General features: G+C 39.0%; 1 protein-coding gene across 4 annotated transcripts; it reads right to left on the bottom strand.

Annotated features, from left to right (window-relative positions):
- Positions 1–3,524: 3,524 nt before the first annotated feature.
- On the bottom strand, positions 3,525–18,380 carry LOC103175117 (ubiquitin carboxyl-terminal hydrolase 47-like). 4 transcript variants are annotated; one of them, XM_007887879.2, is made up of 15 exons: positions 18,332–18,380; positions 17,785–17,936; positions 16,909–16,971; positions 15,583–15,673; positions 14,278–14,390; positions 14,036–14,124; positions 11,519–11,644; positions 10,677–10,772; positions 9,971–10,108; positions 9,551–9,592; positions 7,363–7,467; positions 6,631–6,750; positions 5,448–5,470; positions 4,775–4,827; positions 3,525–3,764 (listed from the first exon to the last, which is right to left on the bottom strand). In XM_007887879.2, the coding sequence occupies exons 2-15, from the start codon at positions 17,909–17,911 to the stop codon at positions 3,754–3,756; spliced, it is 1,197 nt and encodes a 398-aa protein (XP_007886070.1). In that variant the 5' UTR covers positions 17,912–17,936; positions 18,332–18,380; the 3' UTR covers positions 3,525–3,753. The 4 variants fall into 4 exon arrangements, with proteins under 4 accessions (XP_007886070.1, XP_007886071.1, XP_007886074.1 ...); XM_007887880.2 differs by lacking the exon at positions 16,909–16,971 and having other exon boundaries at positions 3,708–3,764; XM_007887883.2 differs by lacking the exon at positions 18,332–18,380 and having other exon boundaries at positions 3,708–3,764; positions 17,751–17,798.
- Positions 18,381–18,595: the final 215 nt, after the last annotated feature.

Genomic DNA, 18,595 nt, shown 5'->3' with positions numbered 1-18,595 from the left:
ACATCACAAACCTCTCCCTGTCCAATGGAACCATTACCCCCCTTTAACAATGGCCGTCATCACTCCTATCCTTAAAAAATCCTCCCTGGACCCATTTCTGCTCTCAAACTACCGCCCCATCTCCAACCTCCCTTTCCTCTCATGGTCCTGGATTGAGTCGTTGCTTCACTCCTTCTTTCACCACTCCCTTCACGAACCCCTCCAATCAGGTTTCTGTGCCACCCTGGTCAAGTGACAAATGTCATTCTGTCCATCTGCAACCAGGACTCCTCTGCCTCCTCACCCTCCTTGACCCCTCTACTACCTTCAATACTGTTGACCACTCTATCCTCATCCACCGTCTCTCCTCTCACCTCAACTTTCATAGTTCTGTCCTTGAATGGTTCAGATTGTACCTCTCACATTGCCTCCACTTCACCTCCACAAATGGTTTCTCCTCTAGCCCCCACACTGTGCATTTGTGAGTGAAACGCGGCAGCCAATTGCACACAGCAGTGTCCACAAACAGTCGTGGATTGAAAATGACCAATTTATTATTGTTTTGTTTTGGAGGGATTATTAAATGAGAGACCTGGGTTCGATTCTAAGCAGGGCGAAATATTGGCACATTTCCCTATTCCACACGCCTCTGTTTATCTAGCAGTAAGTAGGAACCCAGTTGTTAGTCGATTAGCGAATCACTTTTCCGGGGAAAATAATCCCTCAAAAAAAACAATAATAATTTGGTCACTTAATCCATGACTGTTTGTGGGACACCGCTGTGCGCAATTGGCTGCTGCGTTTCACTCACAAATATAGTCAATTCACTTTACAGTATATTCTGCGAAGCGTTTTGAGACGTCTAGAAGACTGAAAAGCGTTATATCAAATGCAAGGATTATTATTATAAGTGTAGGTTGGCAAATTCCAAGGCTTGGGACTCATGCATATACATTGAGGTACTACTGGTTTAACTGGTTTAACTAGCAAAGCTTGCCACTGTTTGCCAAATTTCCCATTGCTTGTCCATTCTATCCAGATAATAATTCTGTTTCTAAATATTATCAGGCATTCACTGCACACTGTGCATTTCTAATACATCATCTCTCATATTTTCCTTTTGATTAACAGACCATTTTATCTTTCTTCTTGTATCTGTGTTGCAGATCATTAAAATGCCGGTATTTCAATAGATATAGGAGGAGCATTGTTGAAGTTTCAGTTTCCATTTACTTTATTTTTGTGAAATCTCAAAAGATTTATATCTCTCTTCAAATAGCAAAGCTTTGGTTTCATGGAATAGTTACCATTTACTGGAAATGCACCACACCTGCAAAATATTCTGATGAAGGATGGCTTTAGGACATGATATTTTAAAATGAAATCCAAACAGCTGCCAGGAACGTCCCCATACATCACTCAGGAAACATTTAAAATGTAAAATTTCAGGACAAAGGATATTTTATTTTTAAAAAATGCACCAGCTCTCACACTTCTCAGTCTGGTTGCACACATTCTGGGAATGGCAGAAATATTCTGCAAACTGATGTTGGCTGCAACTCTATTTTGTTTATTTAAGTGCACGCAGTTTGCCTTCGGGAAACTTCATTACTTTATATTGTAGGAATAATGAAGTAGAAATTACATACTGAACATTAGTGATGTGAATCAAGATTTCAAGACATATATTTACATAACATTCTTGGGAACAACAAAGTCTTCAAAAAGCTAGGCCTTTTCAGACTTCAGAGAAGTCATTTCAGAGATCAATTGTAGAAGAGTGCAAATAAAAAGTGGTAGGACGAGGTTGGCAGAGTCAGTGGCAGCTGTGAAAATCTGCTCCATTTTGGACCTAAAAAAGTCCATCACCTCCTTTTTTGGGAGTACCTTTCAACTCTTTTTCAAATCATGTTAAACCAAGGTTCCATCTGCCTGTTCAGAAATCGAGATTTCCGTATATGTATGCCCACTGCACATGGAAATTTTCCTGTGTCTGGAAATGGAGTATGCACACTCTTCTTGGGGGGATACATCTGCTTACCTTATGCTGTAGAGTAATAGACACAGGTTGGTGAAAGACAAGGTTACTATGAAATACATCCCTAAAATAATTAACCCACTAATACTAATGTGTTGGACATCTAACTTACATACAGAATTTTGGATGCTACAGACAAATTTCAGATGATCTCAACAACAATTTGGATTTATACAACGCCCTCCATGCTGGACGGCATCTCAGAGCGCTTCACAGTAACGGATCCTGAGGCCAAGGCAGGGGGAGGAGGAAGAAGGTGACCAAAGGCACGGTCGAAAGAAAGGTCTTTAGCCGAGACCTGAAAATAGGAAGAGAGCTTCAGAGCCTCGGGCATAGTGGCTGAAAGCACGGCCGCCGATGGTAGAGTGGAGGATTTGGGGGACAAGGAGGAGGCCAGACCCGGTGGAGCGAAGGCAGCAGGCACTGTTGTGAGGAGAGAGGAGGTCAGAGAGGTCGGGGGGTTCAGAGGAGTGGAGGGATTTGAAGACAAGAGTGAGGATCTTGAAGTCGATCCTCTCTGGGACAGGCAGCCAGTGGAGCCTGGCAAGGACTGGGGTAATCAGGGACCGGAGTTTGGTTCGGGTAAGAATGCGGGCGGCAGAGTTCTGGATGACCTGGATTTTATGAATGGTAGTTGAGGGGAGACCAGCAAGGAGGGCATTTGAATAGTCCAGCCAAGGACCAGGGTTTCAGCGGCTTTTGGGGTGAGATATTGGTGGAGACGGGCCATGGATGGATCGGAGGTGGAAGAAAGCGGTGCTGGTGAGAGACCGGATGTGGGGGAGGAAGGATAATTGGGGGTCGAACCTGATGCTTAGGTTTCGTACGGGTTCGGAGAGTTTTAGTGGGAGATCGGGTACAACAACAACAACAAGATTCCATTTATAGAGTGCCTTTCACGTCGGGAGGACGTCCCAAAGCGCTGAAAGGTGTAGGAGATGAGAACTGTGCGATTTAAGACGTTGGCGAGAGCCAAAGAGTATGGCTTCTGTCTTGTCAACATTTAGCTGAAGGAAATTCGTGCTCATCCAGCTCCTGATGTCTGGCAGGCAGGCTGACAGAACATCAGGGGACTGGGGGTCGCAAAGTGAGGTGGAAAAATAGAGTTGAGTGTCATCCGCATACATGTGGAAGTATAACTCATGTCTGCGGATGACATCCCCAAGAGAGAGCATATAGATTAGGAAGAGGAGGGGGCCAAGGATGGATCCTTGGGCTCCTCTGCAGGTAACCGGGTGAGAGCGGGAGGAAAAGCCATTTGTGGAGATGTACTGCTGGTGGTTTGTGAAGTAGGACTCGAACCAGGTGAGTCCGGTCCCACTGAGGTGAATGACGGAGGAAAGGCGGTGAAGGAGGATGGCGTGATCCACCGTGTCGAAAGCGGCAGAGAGGTCCAGGAGGACAAGGAGACAGAGGGAGCCCTGGTCACAGGTAGAGAGGATGTCGTAGAGAGGAACTCAATAAAGTTCTCTGGCAGAAGGGGAAAAATCTCCTTTAGGCAATGGGGTAATCTCTTTAAAAAATATTTAATACCAAAGTACATTAATATTCAACACCATGTACATACATTAGTATAGCTATGTTTGTATGAGCAATAAACCATTTCTTAAGGGAGGTTAACAAAGCAGTATAATCTAATCAGTGGATGCTATGGATCTGGGTCAAACATTTGCTTTTCTTTGCTTGACAGCTTGCATGCATGATAACTTGCATAACACCTTATAATCCACCGTGATTTAAGAATATCCTGCAAAACAAAAGGTTAAACAATTACAACTCCACGATTAACAAGAGCTTTTAACAAGTAAGCTCTAGTGCCTATAATTTGATCAGTTCAGTATCTTAAGAATAGAAAGAGAAAACTTGTTTTCTGAATGAGGCACCATTTAATTTCCAAATACCCCTCTAGCCTTTTCATGTGAGGCCCACAAGCTACAGAACAGAGAAACCTGGCAAATTCATTCATGCATAACTACAAACAAAGATTTATTTAATGTTCGCTATTACTCCATAAAACATTGCACTCATTTCTCTGTCTTTCTCGGTCTCAGCAATCTTTCCAGTTTGCTTATTCAGGTGTTAGTTGTTATTATGCTACAAAATGGAAAATGTATCAAATTCTTAAGTGCTGTATCTGTTTTTAATAAAATTGCGGAGGATTGAGAACACATCTGTTGCATTGATCATTTCCAATTGCGTGCAATCCAATAAAGGGATGGAGAGGATAGCAATCAAAATAGATCGGAATGGTAAGGGAAAGTTTCAATGTCATTTAAAGATGAATGAATTTAAAATTAATTAAGGAAAAATAGGGCATATCAGTAGTATTACCTACCCGTTCTTTAACACAAGGAATAAATTAAGGAACACCCATCAATTCCTTCCTAAGGATTTACCTTTACTCACTTTGCCGATTTTTAAAAAAAAAAGTTTTGTAACAAAAACAACATCAAAGTTAAATTTGTAAAGTGCCTTTCACATTGGGAGGACATTCCCAAGGTGCTGAACAGTCAGGGATCAGGCAACAGCCAGTTGACAGGGAGAGATGAAGGAATCAGAGGCTGGAAGTAACGTGATGAGGAAAGGTAAAGGGTGGTGTTAATTATGCAACCAAAATTAAGTCTTCAATACCACAAGGAACACCTGAAGGAACACCTCAACTTTTGGCCCACAATGTGTGTAAATACTTTATACATTCATCATTCACTAACGTAAATAGAACACATTGAAATTGCACTCTAATCACATTGTAATTACCTGACTTGTTTGCATTCTTCCTTCTGTACATTATCAGGTAGGACTTGTTGAATCTATAAAAATAAAATTATTTCTAAAAAATTCAAGAATGTTTCAGCAGTTTAAATTTCAAACAAACCAAAACAAACGTACAGTGTACAATGAAGCGAATGTATAAAGGTACAATTCTGGTTGCCACCAGATAAGAGGCTGCTCGGGCTCTAGAGGTAGTGCAGAGGACAGCAATGATGAAGGTCCCCAAAGATGGAAGAACAAGCTATGAACAATAATTAGACAAATCAGCCTTGTAAAGGAATGTCGCAAGTGGAACCGTGTAGGGGGCAGCAGAGCAAGAGGACACAACTTCAGGGTTGCTATGTTTGTTCATAAAATATGCACTCACTACACTTGCAATAAATCCTGTGATGCACTTTGAGATGTCCTAATATTTTCACCCATTACAAATGTAATTGTGGCTATTTGCCGGACACTGTGGTGCGCAAAATGGCTGCCAGATTTGCTTACAAACACCACACTTGACAACAATTATCTGTAAAGTACTTGGAAACATTTTGATGTAAGATACTATAAAATGCAATTTCTCTCTTTCGATGCTGTAATGGAAAGATAGTCGAGTAAACCGGAAAAAAATCTGCTTGCTATTAAAACAAAGTATTAAATAATTTAAGCTTACCTGTTTGGGTGCACATTGCTCAGCTTAACAAGAAAGAGAAGAAGAGTATTAAAGAACAATCATATTAATCCAGTCAAATTCCATCCAATGTGGATTATCTAAAAACATTTGCGAGACTCCCACCCTATCCTCTTTTACAATCTATACCAATATACCAAATTCACACAGCCCCTTAGCCACCCATACAATTGCAAAATTTACAAGCAGATTTTTACATTTACAATTAAATAAGTTACATGGGATATTAACATCACTTATTGGAAACACAGGATCCCTCAGCACAGAAGGAGTGAACCTGTTCAACTGTTCATGTGAAACAGTGTACAGTTCTGGTCGCCGCAGTACAAAAAGGATATTGGAGAAATCGAGAAGTTACAGAGCAGGTCAACCAAAATGATTGAGGGAATGGAGGGACTGGACTGTGAGGAGCGACTAAGTAAATGGGCATGTTCACACTGAAAAAGAGAAGATTGAGTGGCGACATGATTGCTGTGATTGCTGTCTTTCAGATTCTAAAGGGGCTAGAAAATATAGATCATGAGAGGCTGTTTCAAATTGCCCAGAATAGTAAAACCAGAAGACACAGCCTGCGATTGAAGGGGAGTAAATTCAGAACAAATCTATGCAAACACTATTTTAGTGAACAAATAGTGAATCTGTGGAACAGGCTCCCTATGGAGACGGTTGAAGCAGGAAGTGTTGATTCTTTCAAACAGATTAGATAGTTTTCGTTTAGGAAATAACATTCTGGGATATAGTGCATATGTAGTTTGGGACATATGTGCATGCGACCACCAGGAAGGTGGAAGGCAAACTAGATGGATCTTTGGCCTTTTTTCATCGAGCTGTTCTTATGTTAAGTTAATCTCATATTCTGGTATTTGAAAGAATTAAAATACTTTATAAAATCCACTATCATGATGCATCAGCTGTCTTCCCTTTGTTGAATCAAATTTAAATTTGTCCACTATTTTTAAATAGCTTTGTCTAATTTGCATCCGATTACACATAATCCCTAACACAAAAGACAAGTCGATGGTTTTGTCTGAGGTTGTGCATCTAAAGGGGGGGGCATTAGTACAACAGTTCGGGCTGATTTCCTATTTGATTTTCATCCCTTCTTTGGGAGGAGGCACTCAGCATTTCACATCTGCTGGGTGCCATGCGGTAATTCTCATTGTACCTTAGCAACAGTTTGATCATTAAAACTGTACCAGACATCAGCAGTTGATTTAATATCAGCATGATAGTGACCATATCCATACACTCCTTCGTGATAGCATGCTGCAAATAGTTCAAACTCCTAAAAAGCAAGCGAGAAATAAAACAGCTAAATCATTTTGTATATTTAATTACTGTTATCATCAATTCTGAACTTAATTCAAAGATTCTTTTTACATAATTTTAAGTTGGTAATGCAATTGAGATTCACACTATAATGCATACAAATCACATTTTAAAAATGCTTTGGTGATATTCTAATGTGCATTCATTTGAAGTGGCAAATGATTGCTGTATATTTTGTCAAACTAACCAAGATAGAAAAATTAATTACATCAATTTCCACAAAAACACTTTGTGCTCAAGTTTAAAAACAACATGTTATACCCTTTAAATAAATGCAATGGATTGAATATATATAACAATATATATATATTGTTTTCCATGTGGCAATGGAGGTAAAACATCAGCCTGGGTTTGCAGCTTCCTAATAGCTATTAAATGGCACCTGCTGAAAAACGTGCATGGGTGGCTGTGAAAAGAATAGAATCAGCTCTAACAGTGATGGTCGGCAAGTCAGATGACACATACACTCACTAAATATACTAACATCGAATAATGGGCATTTGGATGAGGTGCCAGATGCCTTTTGGGAATCGTAGCACTGGCCAAAAGAAAATGAAAACAAATGTACCTTTGTCGACTTCAGCTTTTCTTTAGCAGCTGCTTCTACTTTTGATTCTTGATGGGGATGTTGGACTGTTCCTAATAGGGTGGAAAATGACTCATCTGGGCTTTCCTGTTGTTGAGTAAAGGAATTGTTATTTGAGATCTCAGGAGAATGAAATTCTTATCGGAGAGGAAAGCAACACTGGAGAATAGTAAACAGTAGAGAATACTTGATGGTGAGGTATTTGCGGAAATAATTCAGTTGACTTTAATTTGATAATATGAAGGTGTGGACCATTCTTGTTTAAGATTTATTTTCAAGTCTTCAAACCTTGTAAATTTTATCCCAAGTGTGTTTTTTTCCCCTCAAGGATGTTAACTATGACTGTTTCTTGACTCATAAAAAAAATTCCATTCTTAATTTAACAGAAATAAAAACGACACTTCAACAACAACTTGTAGTTATATAGTGCCCTTTACGTAAGTAATGCCTGGGAGCTTAACAGTGCATGGTTTGACAGCGAGATCGGGTGGGGAGAAGGTGACTGATGGCATGGCTGAAGAGGAAAGTTTTCATGTGTGATTTGAAGATGTGCAGAGGGGACAAGAAAGAAGGATTGAGGCAAGGAGTTGCAGAGATTCAGGGCATATTGACTGAAAGAATTGCTGACAATTATGGAGTAGAGGACAAGGGATGTTGTAAGCAACATTTGAAAACCGTAGCTTTAAAATGTTTTTCCCACCAGGAAGTTTGTTCTTTTTCAGGATTTGGTTCAACAAAAACTTGCACTTATGCAATGCCTTTCACATAGTAAAAAATGTTGTCGTCCTTCACAGAGATGGCGTTACAGCGGGTATGATGGGAGTTAAGGGGGGAGGCAGGAGGAGGGTAACCGAAAACCTAGTGAAAATGGTAGGTTCTTAGAAAGGCTTTGAAAGTGGGGAGGGAGGTTTAGGAATAGAGACCCAGAAAACAGAGTCAAAATGGCTGAAAGCTTAAACCACTAATAGCGGGATGGGAAATGTGGAACAGATTTGAATTAGCAGATCACAGGAGATCAGAAGCAGAGTGAAACAAGGACCTGGGGGGGGGGGGGGGGGGGGGGTGGGGTGGAAATAAATAAAATGAGTATCCTATAGTTATTCTGCTGCAAGTAAGAAGCCAGTGAAGCTTGGTGAGGGTGGTGTTGATGGGCCTCTGAGCCATGGTACAGAATACAAAATTCTGGATGATCTGGAGCTTGTTGGAGGGTTGATTTACGAAGGCCGGTAAGGAAGGCATTAGAGAAATGAACTCCAGAGTTTAGACTGGAATTTAGGTCTCCCCTCCACTGCCATCCATAAAATCCAGATTATTCAAAACTCTGCCGCCCGCATTCTCACCCGCACCAAACTCCGCTCCCCGATCACCCCAGTTCTTGCCAGACTGCGCTGGCTGCCTATCCCAGAGAGGATCGACTTCAAGATCCTCACCCTTGTATTCAAGTCCCTGCACTCCTCTGCACCGCCCGACCTCTCTGACCTCATCTCACCTCAAAACAGTGCCCGTTGCCTTTGTTTCTCCGGGTCTGGCCTCCTCCTCGTCCCCCAAGTCCTCCGCTCCACCCTCAGCGGCCGTGCCGTCAGCCACTATGCCTCGAGGCTCTGGAACTGCCTTCCTCACTCCCTTCGTCTCGCCCCTCGCTTCCTATTTTCAGGTCTCTGCTGAAGACCTTTCTTTTTGACCGTGCCTTTGGTCACTTTCCTCCCCCCCCCCCCCCCCCCCCCCCCCGGCTCGGCCCCAGGATCTGTTACTGTGAAGCGCTCTGAGACGCCGTCCGGCATGGAGGGCGCTATATAAATCCAAGTTGTTGTTGTTATTGTTGTTGTAGACTACAACACTGGCGAGGGTTTCAGTTGCATTGGAGTGAGTTAGAGGGGGAGGAAATAAAGAAAAACAGCCTTGGTAAGGAACCAGATGAAAGGCTTAAATGAGAGTCCAGGATAAGCAGATGTGACCTCAGTTGAATGGCTCAATCAAAGGACAGCAATGCCTAAGTAATGCACTGTTGGCTTAGCACGTGAGCTCAAATCATCATATGGGAATCAATGCAATTGATCCTATAAAAGTAAAATGTGTAGCATTGAAATCAAATAAAACAAAATATTCCATCCCATCATTGCCCAGAGATGCCTCCAATACTGGATAATTACTGTACTGGATTCTAACTTACCTTATTGATTCTTGAACTTAGACACCATTCATTGGGATTGTCCTGTATGAATATTAAAAATATCTGTAAAGCAATCAAATTAACAAACCCCTATATCTAATTACTGCCCCTTCACTCTGTTTATGTTTCTTGTTCCAAAACTGATTGAAAATCTACATTAAAATGAACCTTCCACTCCAAGACCCATCTGCTTCATTGGTCCTGATCTTCGTCTTCATATTCCATAGAAAACTAAGGATTTTTTGTTAATAGTTTTATAACTCCATCAGCTTTATTTCTTCTACTTTGAACAGAAAGTTCTATCTCAGGATTTTCTTTCCCTTTCTAAATATCTATTAACAAATCAACAAACATTATGCATTTTGCTTTTCTATTACGTAGAAGTAAAATGTGTAATAAACACCATAATAAATATCTTACCCTCGATTCCTCAAACATCAGTGTCAGTGGGATCTCAATACAGTCATCAAACTTTTGATAACATCTGTTTGTTGTGTCAAAGTGAAATCTTAGTAGCTGCACTGTGAGAATTTGGGGCAGCTCTTTGATATGGTATCTCTGCAAAATACAAGAATAAGTTGATGAAAAAAGCCTTCAAAGGAATAATGGCAGATAAGAGTTACATTTTTGGTTTCTGCAGTGAAATAGTCCTTCTACACCAGGATTATCCTGAACTTCCAGAAAAACTCTAAGCTTCTTTTGTCCATATCTGAATATAATAGTTTATCCTAGATGTTCAATTTGTACATCAAAACTGTTGTTTGGAGGCCAGTTTTTACAAAACTTTAGAGTCTATAAAACTTTAAAAAGATCATTTTTCATTTATCATTTTTCCTCCCGTGTAAACAATCCTAGTTTGGCATTCACTTTTCATAATTCAGATATCTAATTCCATATAAAATATTAATTTGATGGACTTTTATTATACTCTCTCCAATCCCTATTGTAGAAGGAATAGCAGAGCAACACGGAATCCTCCAAGTGGGGCTGGATATGTACTAAATATTGTGATCTGGGAGAACTGCAAGATACTTTAATATTTCTGTGTATATTTTACTGAAATGAAATATGCCTTTGATTTACAAATTTATCGACATATTTTACTAATATTGCAATCCATACTTACTGAGGATGTATCAGTCACTTCTTTACAAATGTCACAATAACATTGATTGTCACCATTCAGAATGTCCCATTTCAGAAACTCATCTAAAGCAATTTCCTTGAGAGAGAAAGTAACAAAATCAGTAACATGCCATAGAAATGTTCCATGGCATGATGCTAAACAAGTAGCTACCTATGGATTAATCAATTTGGTCTTTCCTCGCTGGACAAACTTGCCAGACAGCGCTTTCAATGCCAAGCTATGCCTATCATTGTATCTTTTAGTTTTTCAGTAGATTCAGTAGATTGTCATTTACAAAAAAAAACCTTAAATCATTTGCTAGGAGTTAATAACATCCCTTCTGAAGAACAATACCTAAAATAATGCAGCACTCCTGCTAAAGCGACAGCCTCACCTGGGAGCTCACAATCTGAGACATGAAGCAACAACTTCGAACTCCAGAGGCGGCGGGAGTGAAAAAGGTACATAACAGATTTTAAATTGGGAGAAGATTTTTTTAAATGTAATAGCCAAAGGTATAGTGGCTCAGTTACCAAATAAAAAATTGAAAGTACCTGATGTTCCTAAACGGTAAATATTGTAGAATCTGAATTAATTTAAAACTGAATTACTATTATTACCAAATCTTAGGAACAATGTAAGAATTCCATGGGTATGAGGCATTATATTAAATGCAAAAAGTATTATTATTATGAATGTTATCATTATTATTAACAATTATTATTAGTTATACCAGACATCGCACTGAAGGAGACCTTTATCATTATTATTATCAATATTATGTGACGATAATAAGTCACTTGAATATAATATTTATACTTACCCTGTTTTTTTAAACTTACCAAGTGTTTAAATTTATTAGAAGATGAACAAATGGGTAAAGGGATAGTCAGCCACGGATATTCCTTCTTATAATTAGCATTGCATTCTTGACATTTCATTTCATGACCAATTGTGATCTGATAAAACTGAAGGACATTTATTGGTGAGTGTATATAGGAACCTTTTTTCAATGACTGAATGTGCAAGTCAAACACTAAAAAGAACAAACTATCCTTAGTCTATCCAAATTGGAAAAGATGGTATATCAGTAGTTGGCACAATTCTAAGAAAGTAAATCATTAAAATGTATGTACTTCATCAGATTCCAACCATCTGATCAACCTGTTGTGCAGTTCCAGTTTTCTCTGTTTTAAAGAATACCCTACCATTAGGTTTGAAAATATTCAATCAAATTGTTGCTTTTTTGTTACTGACCATTTGATTTCAACTCATGATTGATCTGCTTTTCATATCAAAATATCCTATTGCGTGCACATGTGGTGTATAAAATATGGTTCAAGGTATTTGCTTATCATGCCATAGTTGTACAGAAATAAATGTTAACTAAACCTGGTATCACACAAAAAAGAGTTCAACAATGCATTGAAACCAGCAAAGATAAAAATTTAAGCTGTACAAACAACTAAAAATATAGTTGATAGAATATTGTCATTCCCCATGTTTTTCAGCGAGAACACAATAAGCATGTAGTGAAATCAGCAAAATGAAGAAAATGCAGTTTTATGCAACATACAAATGTGCAACATCACAGGATGGTAGAATATATGGTTTAATATTGATATAATGCCGATTTGTAACATTGGAAGCGGAATCAATAATTAGTCAAACATCCAAGTAACATGATGCTTAGCCTTGCTGAGTTCCTAATGTTAACCACATTGTTTAGGAAGGGGAAGGGAGGGATCATTTACCGAGTACAGGTTAGTAATATTCCACTTCTGGGGTAGTGGAACATTGAGTGGAACGTCTCTGCTGCACTTCAGTGTACACCTAACCATGACACCAGATTGTATATTATGCAACTGGATTATTATTGTCCGGGAAGGGTGAGAAGACTAGTGAAAAGAGAAAGGAGATACACACCAAACACAAATACAATACAGGCTTCAACATTAAAGCTACGGTTTTAACATTCTTTCAGGTATCAACAGAAAAGAGATTAAGTATTAAGTAAGAGATGGTTGGGTATAAATTACGTCATTTCTTATGATTAGTGAATTTCTAAAACAGCGGATCTGCTGAAGAATGTTTTATTGAATTTCGAAACCAAAGAGGGATATAAAGGTGCTACTTGATTATGAAGGGAAATCCAATTAGAAGCCGACATTGCCAAAGATGGTGTGTGGAATGCTCAATTTGTATCCAAGAATGTTAAATCTTCAGCATCTTCCATGATAATCACACAGTTTTATTCTAAAACATTGCAAATAAGGACAGTATTATGATCCCATCTGCAGAACCTATTGGAACCATGAACAAACCACAGAAAGGTCTTTCTTTTGAGCTTTGATGTTCCCAGTCTCAAAATCGAACTGCCTGTTGATGTTTAGTATTGATGGAATGATTTGTAACATCGGAAGTGGAGTCAGTAATTAGTCAAACATCCAAGTAGCATGCTTACATCGGAGGGTGTAGAATAACCTTTGTTATTCTTTTCTGTGTTCTTCTGCTACTACTTGTATTGTAAAACATTATACAAATAAACAACTATTAATTGAGCTGCCTTTATGCATCTTTAGATTCCCGGATTTCGTAACCTGAGCCATTCAATCTCTAGATTTACTGCTTGGATTAAAAAAATTGTTAGAGGAACATGCGTTAGGCATTTCAAGATAAGAAACAGGCAAAACTTCCACATGGATGGATTACAATATAGGCTGTTGACCCATTAAACATTGCTGCAGGTTTTGTTTTGGTTCACCGGATGCAGAAACCCTTTATGTATCAGATATAATCAAGCACCACCATGCTTAAGAGTATCCAAACCAAACAGAGTTCCTTGCATCCCACCTACACAAGGAAATTCCAGAGATTTCAATGGAATCTGCGGATGAGAGTTTCGGCTACGTTGGATGTGAGGTATGGTCGGACATGGGCAATGTGACAGAGATGGAGGAAACTTTGCTTTGTCAGGCATCGGAAGGACAGCTGGGGATTAAACCTGATATCTAGGTTTAGGCATAACTACTTTACGTAGAGAATAGGAAGACTGTGGAACTCGCTACCTGAAGTGGTAGTTAACAATCAGTTAATAGATGCATTCAAGAGGAAGTTAGACCTGCACATGAAGGAGAGGGGGAAAGAAAGGTATGGGAGGGAGTAAGGAATAGGTGGAAAATTGTTTGAGTATAAACACTGACATGGACTGTTTGGGCTGAGTAGCTTGTTTCCATGCTGTACGTTCTTTGTAAATTTTTGTTACAAGTCATTCATACAGTATGTTTTCTTATCCCTCAAAGTATTGGAGTGAAAATATATGACTTTCTCATTACCTTTGTTCTATTAATTTTATTTACCTTCAAAATAGTTTGATCCTGATCCATATAAGTGTTCACTTCATGCATCAGAAATAGGAAAAAATCTGCTATATCTTGTTGTCTTAATACTGATGATGAAGATAATGGTACAATGTTATTTCGTTAATTACACAAAGCTAAATCATAAATGACAAATGAAAACAACCATTGTGATGTTGAACTGCCTTTTTAAAAAAAATCTTCTTGTATCATAATGATATCAAAATACACCTATTCCTTACCATCCAGTTGTAAGCTTGTGGTCAGTTTGTGTGTTTCTACAGCCTTTTTGCTCTTTTGCAATTTCTCAAACATGATTTTTAACTGACATATAATCTGGTTATCCGTTTCTAAACTGGGAACATAAAAAACAGAATATTAACATTGAGGAATAATAATTCTGGTTACAATTTAAGAACATCATAATACTGTCTGCATTGATTGTTTTTAAAATGAGTCCAGTATGCTGGTCTCAATTACTGCTCCTGGTAATCTGTTACACTCATTAATTAGCTTCTTGATAAAGAAATATTTCCTTGTGTTTGTCCTGAAATTCCTCATTGCAACCCTAAACCTTTGTCCTTTCAGAAATGGGGAATTGAAGCAATAAGGGTTCTGGTCCAAATGCTGCAAAATCTTTGTTAACTTTAACAAGCATGAGAAAAATACAGCTGTATGTCCAGTATATTTGTAAGCGGCACTCATCTTAGCCGTTCAAGTCGTGATGCAGCAGAGTCAAACTAAAATGTTTATTTGCCTTCATGGGATGGGGTGGGGGTGGAAGGAAACAGGACCAAGACCAAGTCTGCCCACTGGAGCATAAAGCACTGTGTACAACATGAAATCCTGGCAAGATCACACAGTGATATGTGGCAGCTGATCGGATGGGGATCAGAACACATATGAGGAACCCCTTTATCTGAATGAAAGCTTTATGAAAATATTGATATGAGGGATTTCTCCCTTCCTTTCCTGAAGGAAAGGCCTCACATTGGACATGATTCCCAAACAGCTCACACAGGTGACCATTCTTCACTTTTGAACTCAGGCAGTGTGAGCATTGGTAAGTTATTCGATGTATTAAGGGGATGAGAGGAAATGCACCAGGCATCCACAAGCACATCCCCACTGACTCATGCACAAGCCCACAAATGCACACGTCCACACACATGCGCACACACAATGTACAAGTCTACACCCACTCATTGCCACACACAATGAATGCACATGCACACACAGAGACAAAACCAACAATTCCACCAACACACTTTTCAAAATAGAATTTGGATAGGAATCCAACACGAGTTTTGGAGATAAAGATATAGTAATCTAACCAATTACAACATAATTTCTTCTGAACTTAAAGTTACTCATGTTGTTGGCATGCACACATTAAAATGAGGAAAGACCATTGCATAACAAGCGTGTACTCCCATTGTTATAGACTTTAGCAACCAATAGAAAGTCTACCCTAATGATTCTATAAAGTTGTTACAGATTCAACAAATCATATTGTTTTAATTCTGCGAAATAATTTTATTACTTACTTGCAAATGGTATTTTTAAATTCTGGGGTCATGTATAATATTTGAAGCAGTGTGTTCAAATAACAAGTGGCTCCTTGATTAATCAATCCAACTGTTTTTAAAAAATAAATAAAATAAGTCTTGATGAGATCCAATAAGCCTTATGGCAGCATACATTTGCCATGTTAAATCTGCAGTGATGCTGCAACATATTGATTACTATTCATGTTGAAAGTTATAAAGAATACAGTAACATTTAGGCACAATAATTATAAGAACATGGATTTAATTGCTTGAAGTTTTTTTTCAACTAGCTGTAGAATAATTTATTATTAGTTTGTATTATTTGCAAATATTTGCATTGATATTACTGAAGTATACTTGTTCTTTTCCAATATTTATTGTGGTATTCAGGATGAAGCATAGGTCTATCTAACAGTCAAAGCATGAAGATGAAATGTTACCATTGTTCATATTTAGTGGGTTAATGTAATTATCACAATATATAGGATGGAATTAAGCTATTTGTCCCAACAAGTGTTTGTTGATGCTAGCTCCTCACTATAATAATAATAATAATCCTTGCATTTGATATACAGCCTTATCACGTCTTCGAGACGTCTCAAAGCGCTTCGCAGAATATACTGTAAAGTGAATTAACTGTATATTTTGTGGGTGAAACGTGGCAGCCAATTGCTCACAGCAGTGTCCCACAAACAGTCGTGGATTGAGTGACCACATTATTATTATTTTTGTAAGTTTTCCTTTCTTTAAGGGATTATTAACCCCAGGAAAAGCGATCCGCCAATCGACTAACAACCAGGTTCCTACTTACTTGGTATAAAGGCGTGTGGAGTAAGGAAACTTGCCTAATGTTTTGCCCTGCCTGGGAGACATTATGTGGATGTTTGTGAATAGTTTTAAATTACAGCAAACCCCCAGTTGACCAGACTCCTAGTGTCCAGAATTCATAGCTTGCCAGACCGGGCCCGATCCAGAAATGTTCACAGAAAAATTTCCCCAGCTTGCCTCTATTAGCATGCGCCCCTGCCTCACAGTGCTTACTTAGTGGGACGGGATATCCACTCTGACTCAGTTTGAATCCTGCAGATTCAGCTCGCAGGATTCAAACAATTACAATACCGACAAATACCGCAAATTCCAGCTCACTGGTCCGGACCTCAGCCCATTGGTCCAGCCAACCGGGGTTTAGTATATTTCATCCGAATGACAAATTGGCAAATAACAGGCATTTTTATGAAGAGGATTTCCATTATTTCTATGAGGTTTCAGTAGAACCTCAAGCTTACATGGCACACCAAAATGATTAAGCTATTTCCACATTACCTGGTGTTTGTATTTTGAAAGAATTCCTATCCTTTATTTTCATCCACATTCGTTTAATTGCTCCTGTAAAATATGTGAAAATAGATTTAGAACGGGGGCGACAGGAGCCTGGTGCTGGAGAGGACATGGGCTGTAGAGTTCTGGATAGTTTACAGCTTGTATAGAGAAGAACTGCGGAGTCTGGCAAACAGAACTTTGACATAATCAAGGATGGATGTTTTAAATGGGTGAGTATCTCGGGGGCTTGAGAGTAGAGGTAAAGGCAAAAGCGGGCAATGTTTCGGAATTACTGTGGGTAAAACACAGTCAATTCACTTTGCAACATATTATGTGAAACACTTTGAGATGTGTCAACGATGTATTAAGGCGCTATATCAAATGCAGGGATTGTTACTATTATTACTAATCCCTTTGCCTTGCCCATTCCCTTGCCTCCTTCAAGGTCCATCTCAAGACCTTCCTCTTTGACCGTGCCTTCGGTCTTCCCGACCCCTATTCATCCCCACCCCCTTGGCCCCCAACCCTCTCGAGTCCTTGGGACGTCCTCCCAGGGTAAAAGGCAATAAGCTAAATTTTTTGTTGTTGTTTCTATTGTTCTATGGACATGTCCCTCCAGAGAGAGAGAGAGGGTGTTACATGTTCGATTCCAGCCATAGGTGGATTAAAGAAGGCAGCTGGTCACAAATTGCACAAGCAAATACTTGTGGTATATTTAACCGGGAGCACATTTCAAAGAGTTTCAGAATGAAACTTTCTATATCTGGACGAATTTAAAAAATGTTCAGCAATTCAGTCATCACATTTCCCAGCATTAATAGAAAGGAAACTGAATGAGTTCCTACCAGTCAGTAACTTTTAAGTAGATTCTAGCCTCACCTTTCCACCGCCAAAACAAAAAGTATATGCATCCAACAGCGACAATACCATTGAACCACAGCATGGTGGTGCCGAACCTTTTAGTACCACAAATATTTTTTAAAGAAAACCTTTCAACGATCGCCATTCTCTTAGCAAACTTCTGCACACGTCTGCAGCAAATAAAAATGTAATTTAGTTTCAGTTTCGGTTAATTGTTTTCGAGCATAGTGCATTAACACTGCAGATTCTCAGATGGCCTGACCACGTCAGAGGTTGAAAATTTAGCAAAATAACAAATATATCAGATTGCTAACACAGAACACAGGGGCATAAACTGGAGAAATAATTTGTTTTGAGTAGGGATAAAAAGGAAATAGGAACACAGAAGTTTGGTCTGTTCGTATTCTTAATGTTAAAGCCATTGTCTTAAGATTTAAAGTTTGTGTAGAATCTTAGAAATGGTCTTGGGTTTTAGCAGAACCCTAATAGAACTATGGAAAACCAGCTTCAAAATTAAGCCTTAATTCCAGACTGTTTTCAAAAATTTTGTTCAATCTTAATTTACCAGAAACTGCAGAAACCACAGTTTTTCCTGCTCCACCCTCCCCCATGCGATTCCTGTAAATGGCTTGTGAGCCTGAAAACAAAACTGAATGTTAACTATAACTGCAATTCAACAAAACAACTTCTCCAATTGACCCAATCTGAACCAAACGTCCATTTCACTGTGCATAAGATCACAAGAGGTTTGAATGAAGGAAGCCATTTTATTGTATCTCTAGCAGAATACCTTATTCTACCATCTTCCCATTCCCATTCACAGTGTCGA

This window comes from Callorhinchus milii, unplaced genomic scaffold (assembly GCF_018977255.1).
Source record: "Callorhinchus milii isolate IMCB2004 unplaced genomic scaffold, IMCB_Cmil_1.0 Scaffold11, whole genome shotgun sequence".
Lineage (NCBI taxonomy): Eukaryota > Metazoa > Chordata > Chondrichthyes > Chimaeriformes > Callorhinchidae > Callorhinchus > Callorhinchus milii.
This window is presented reverse-complemented; position numbering and strand designations above follow the sequence as displayed.

Excerpts from the sequence above, each read along its gene's own strand:
- LOC103175117 (XM_007887879.2), bottom strand. The coding sequence starts at position 17,911 with ATGGCGATCGTTGAAAGGTTTTCTTTAAAAAATATTTGTGGTACTAAA. Across the intron at positions 10,773-11,518 it reads CTAATAAATTTAAACACTTG|GAAATTGCTTTAGATGAGTT; the intron begins GTAAGTTTAAAA and ends TTCTCTCTCAAG. Across the intron at positions 7,468-9,550 it reads TAAGTTCAAGAATCAATAAG|GAAAGCCCAGATGAGTCATT; the intron begins GTAAGTTAGAAT and ends ACTCAACAACAG.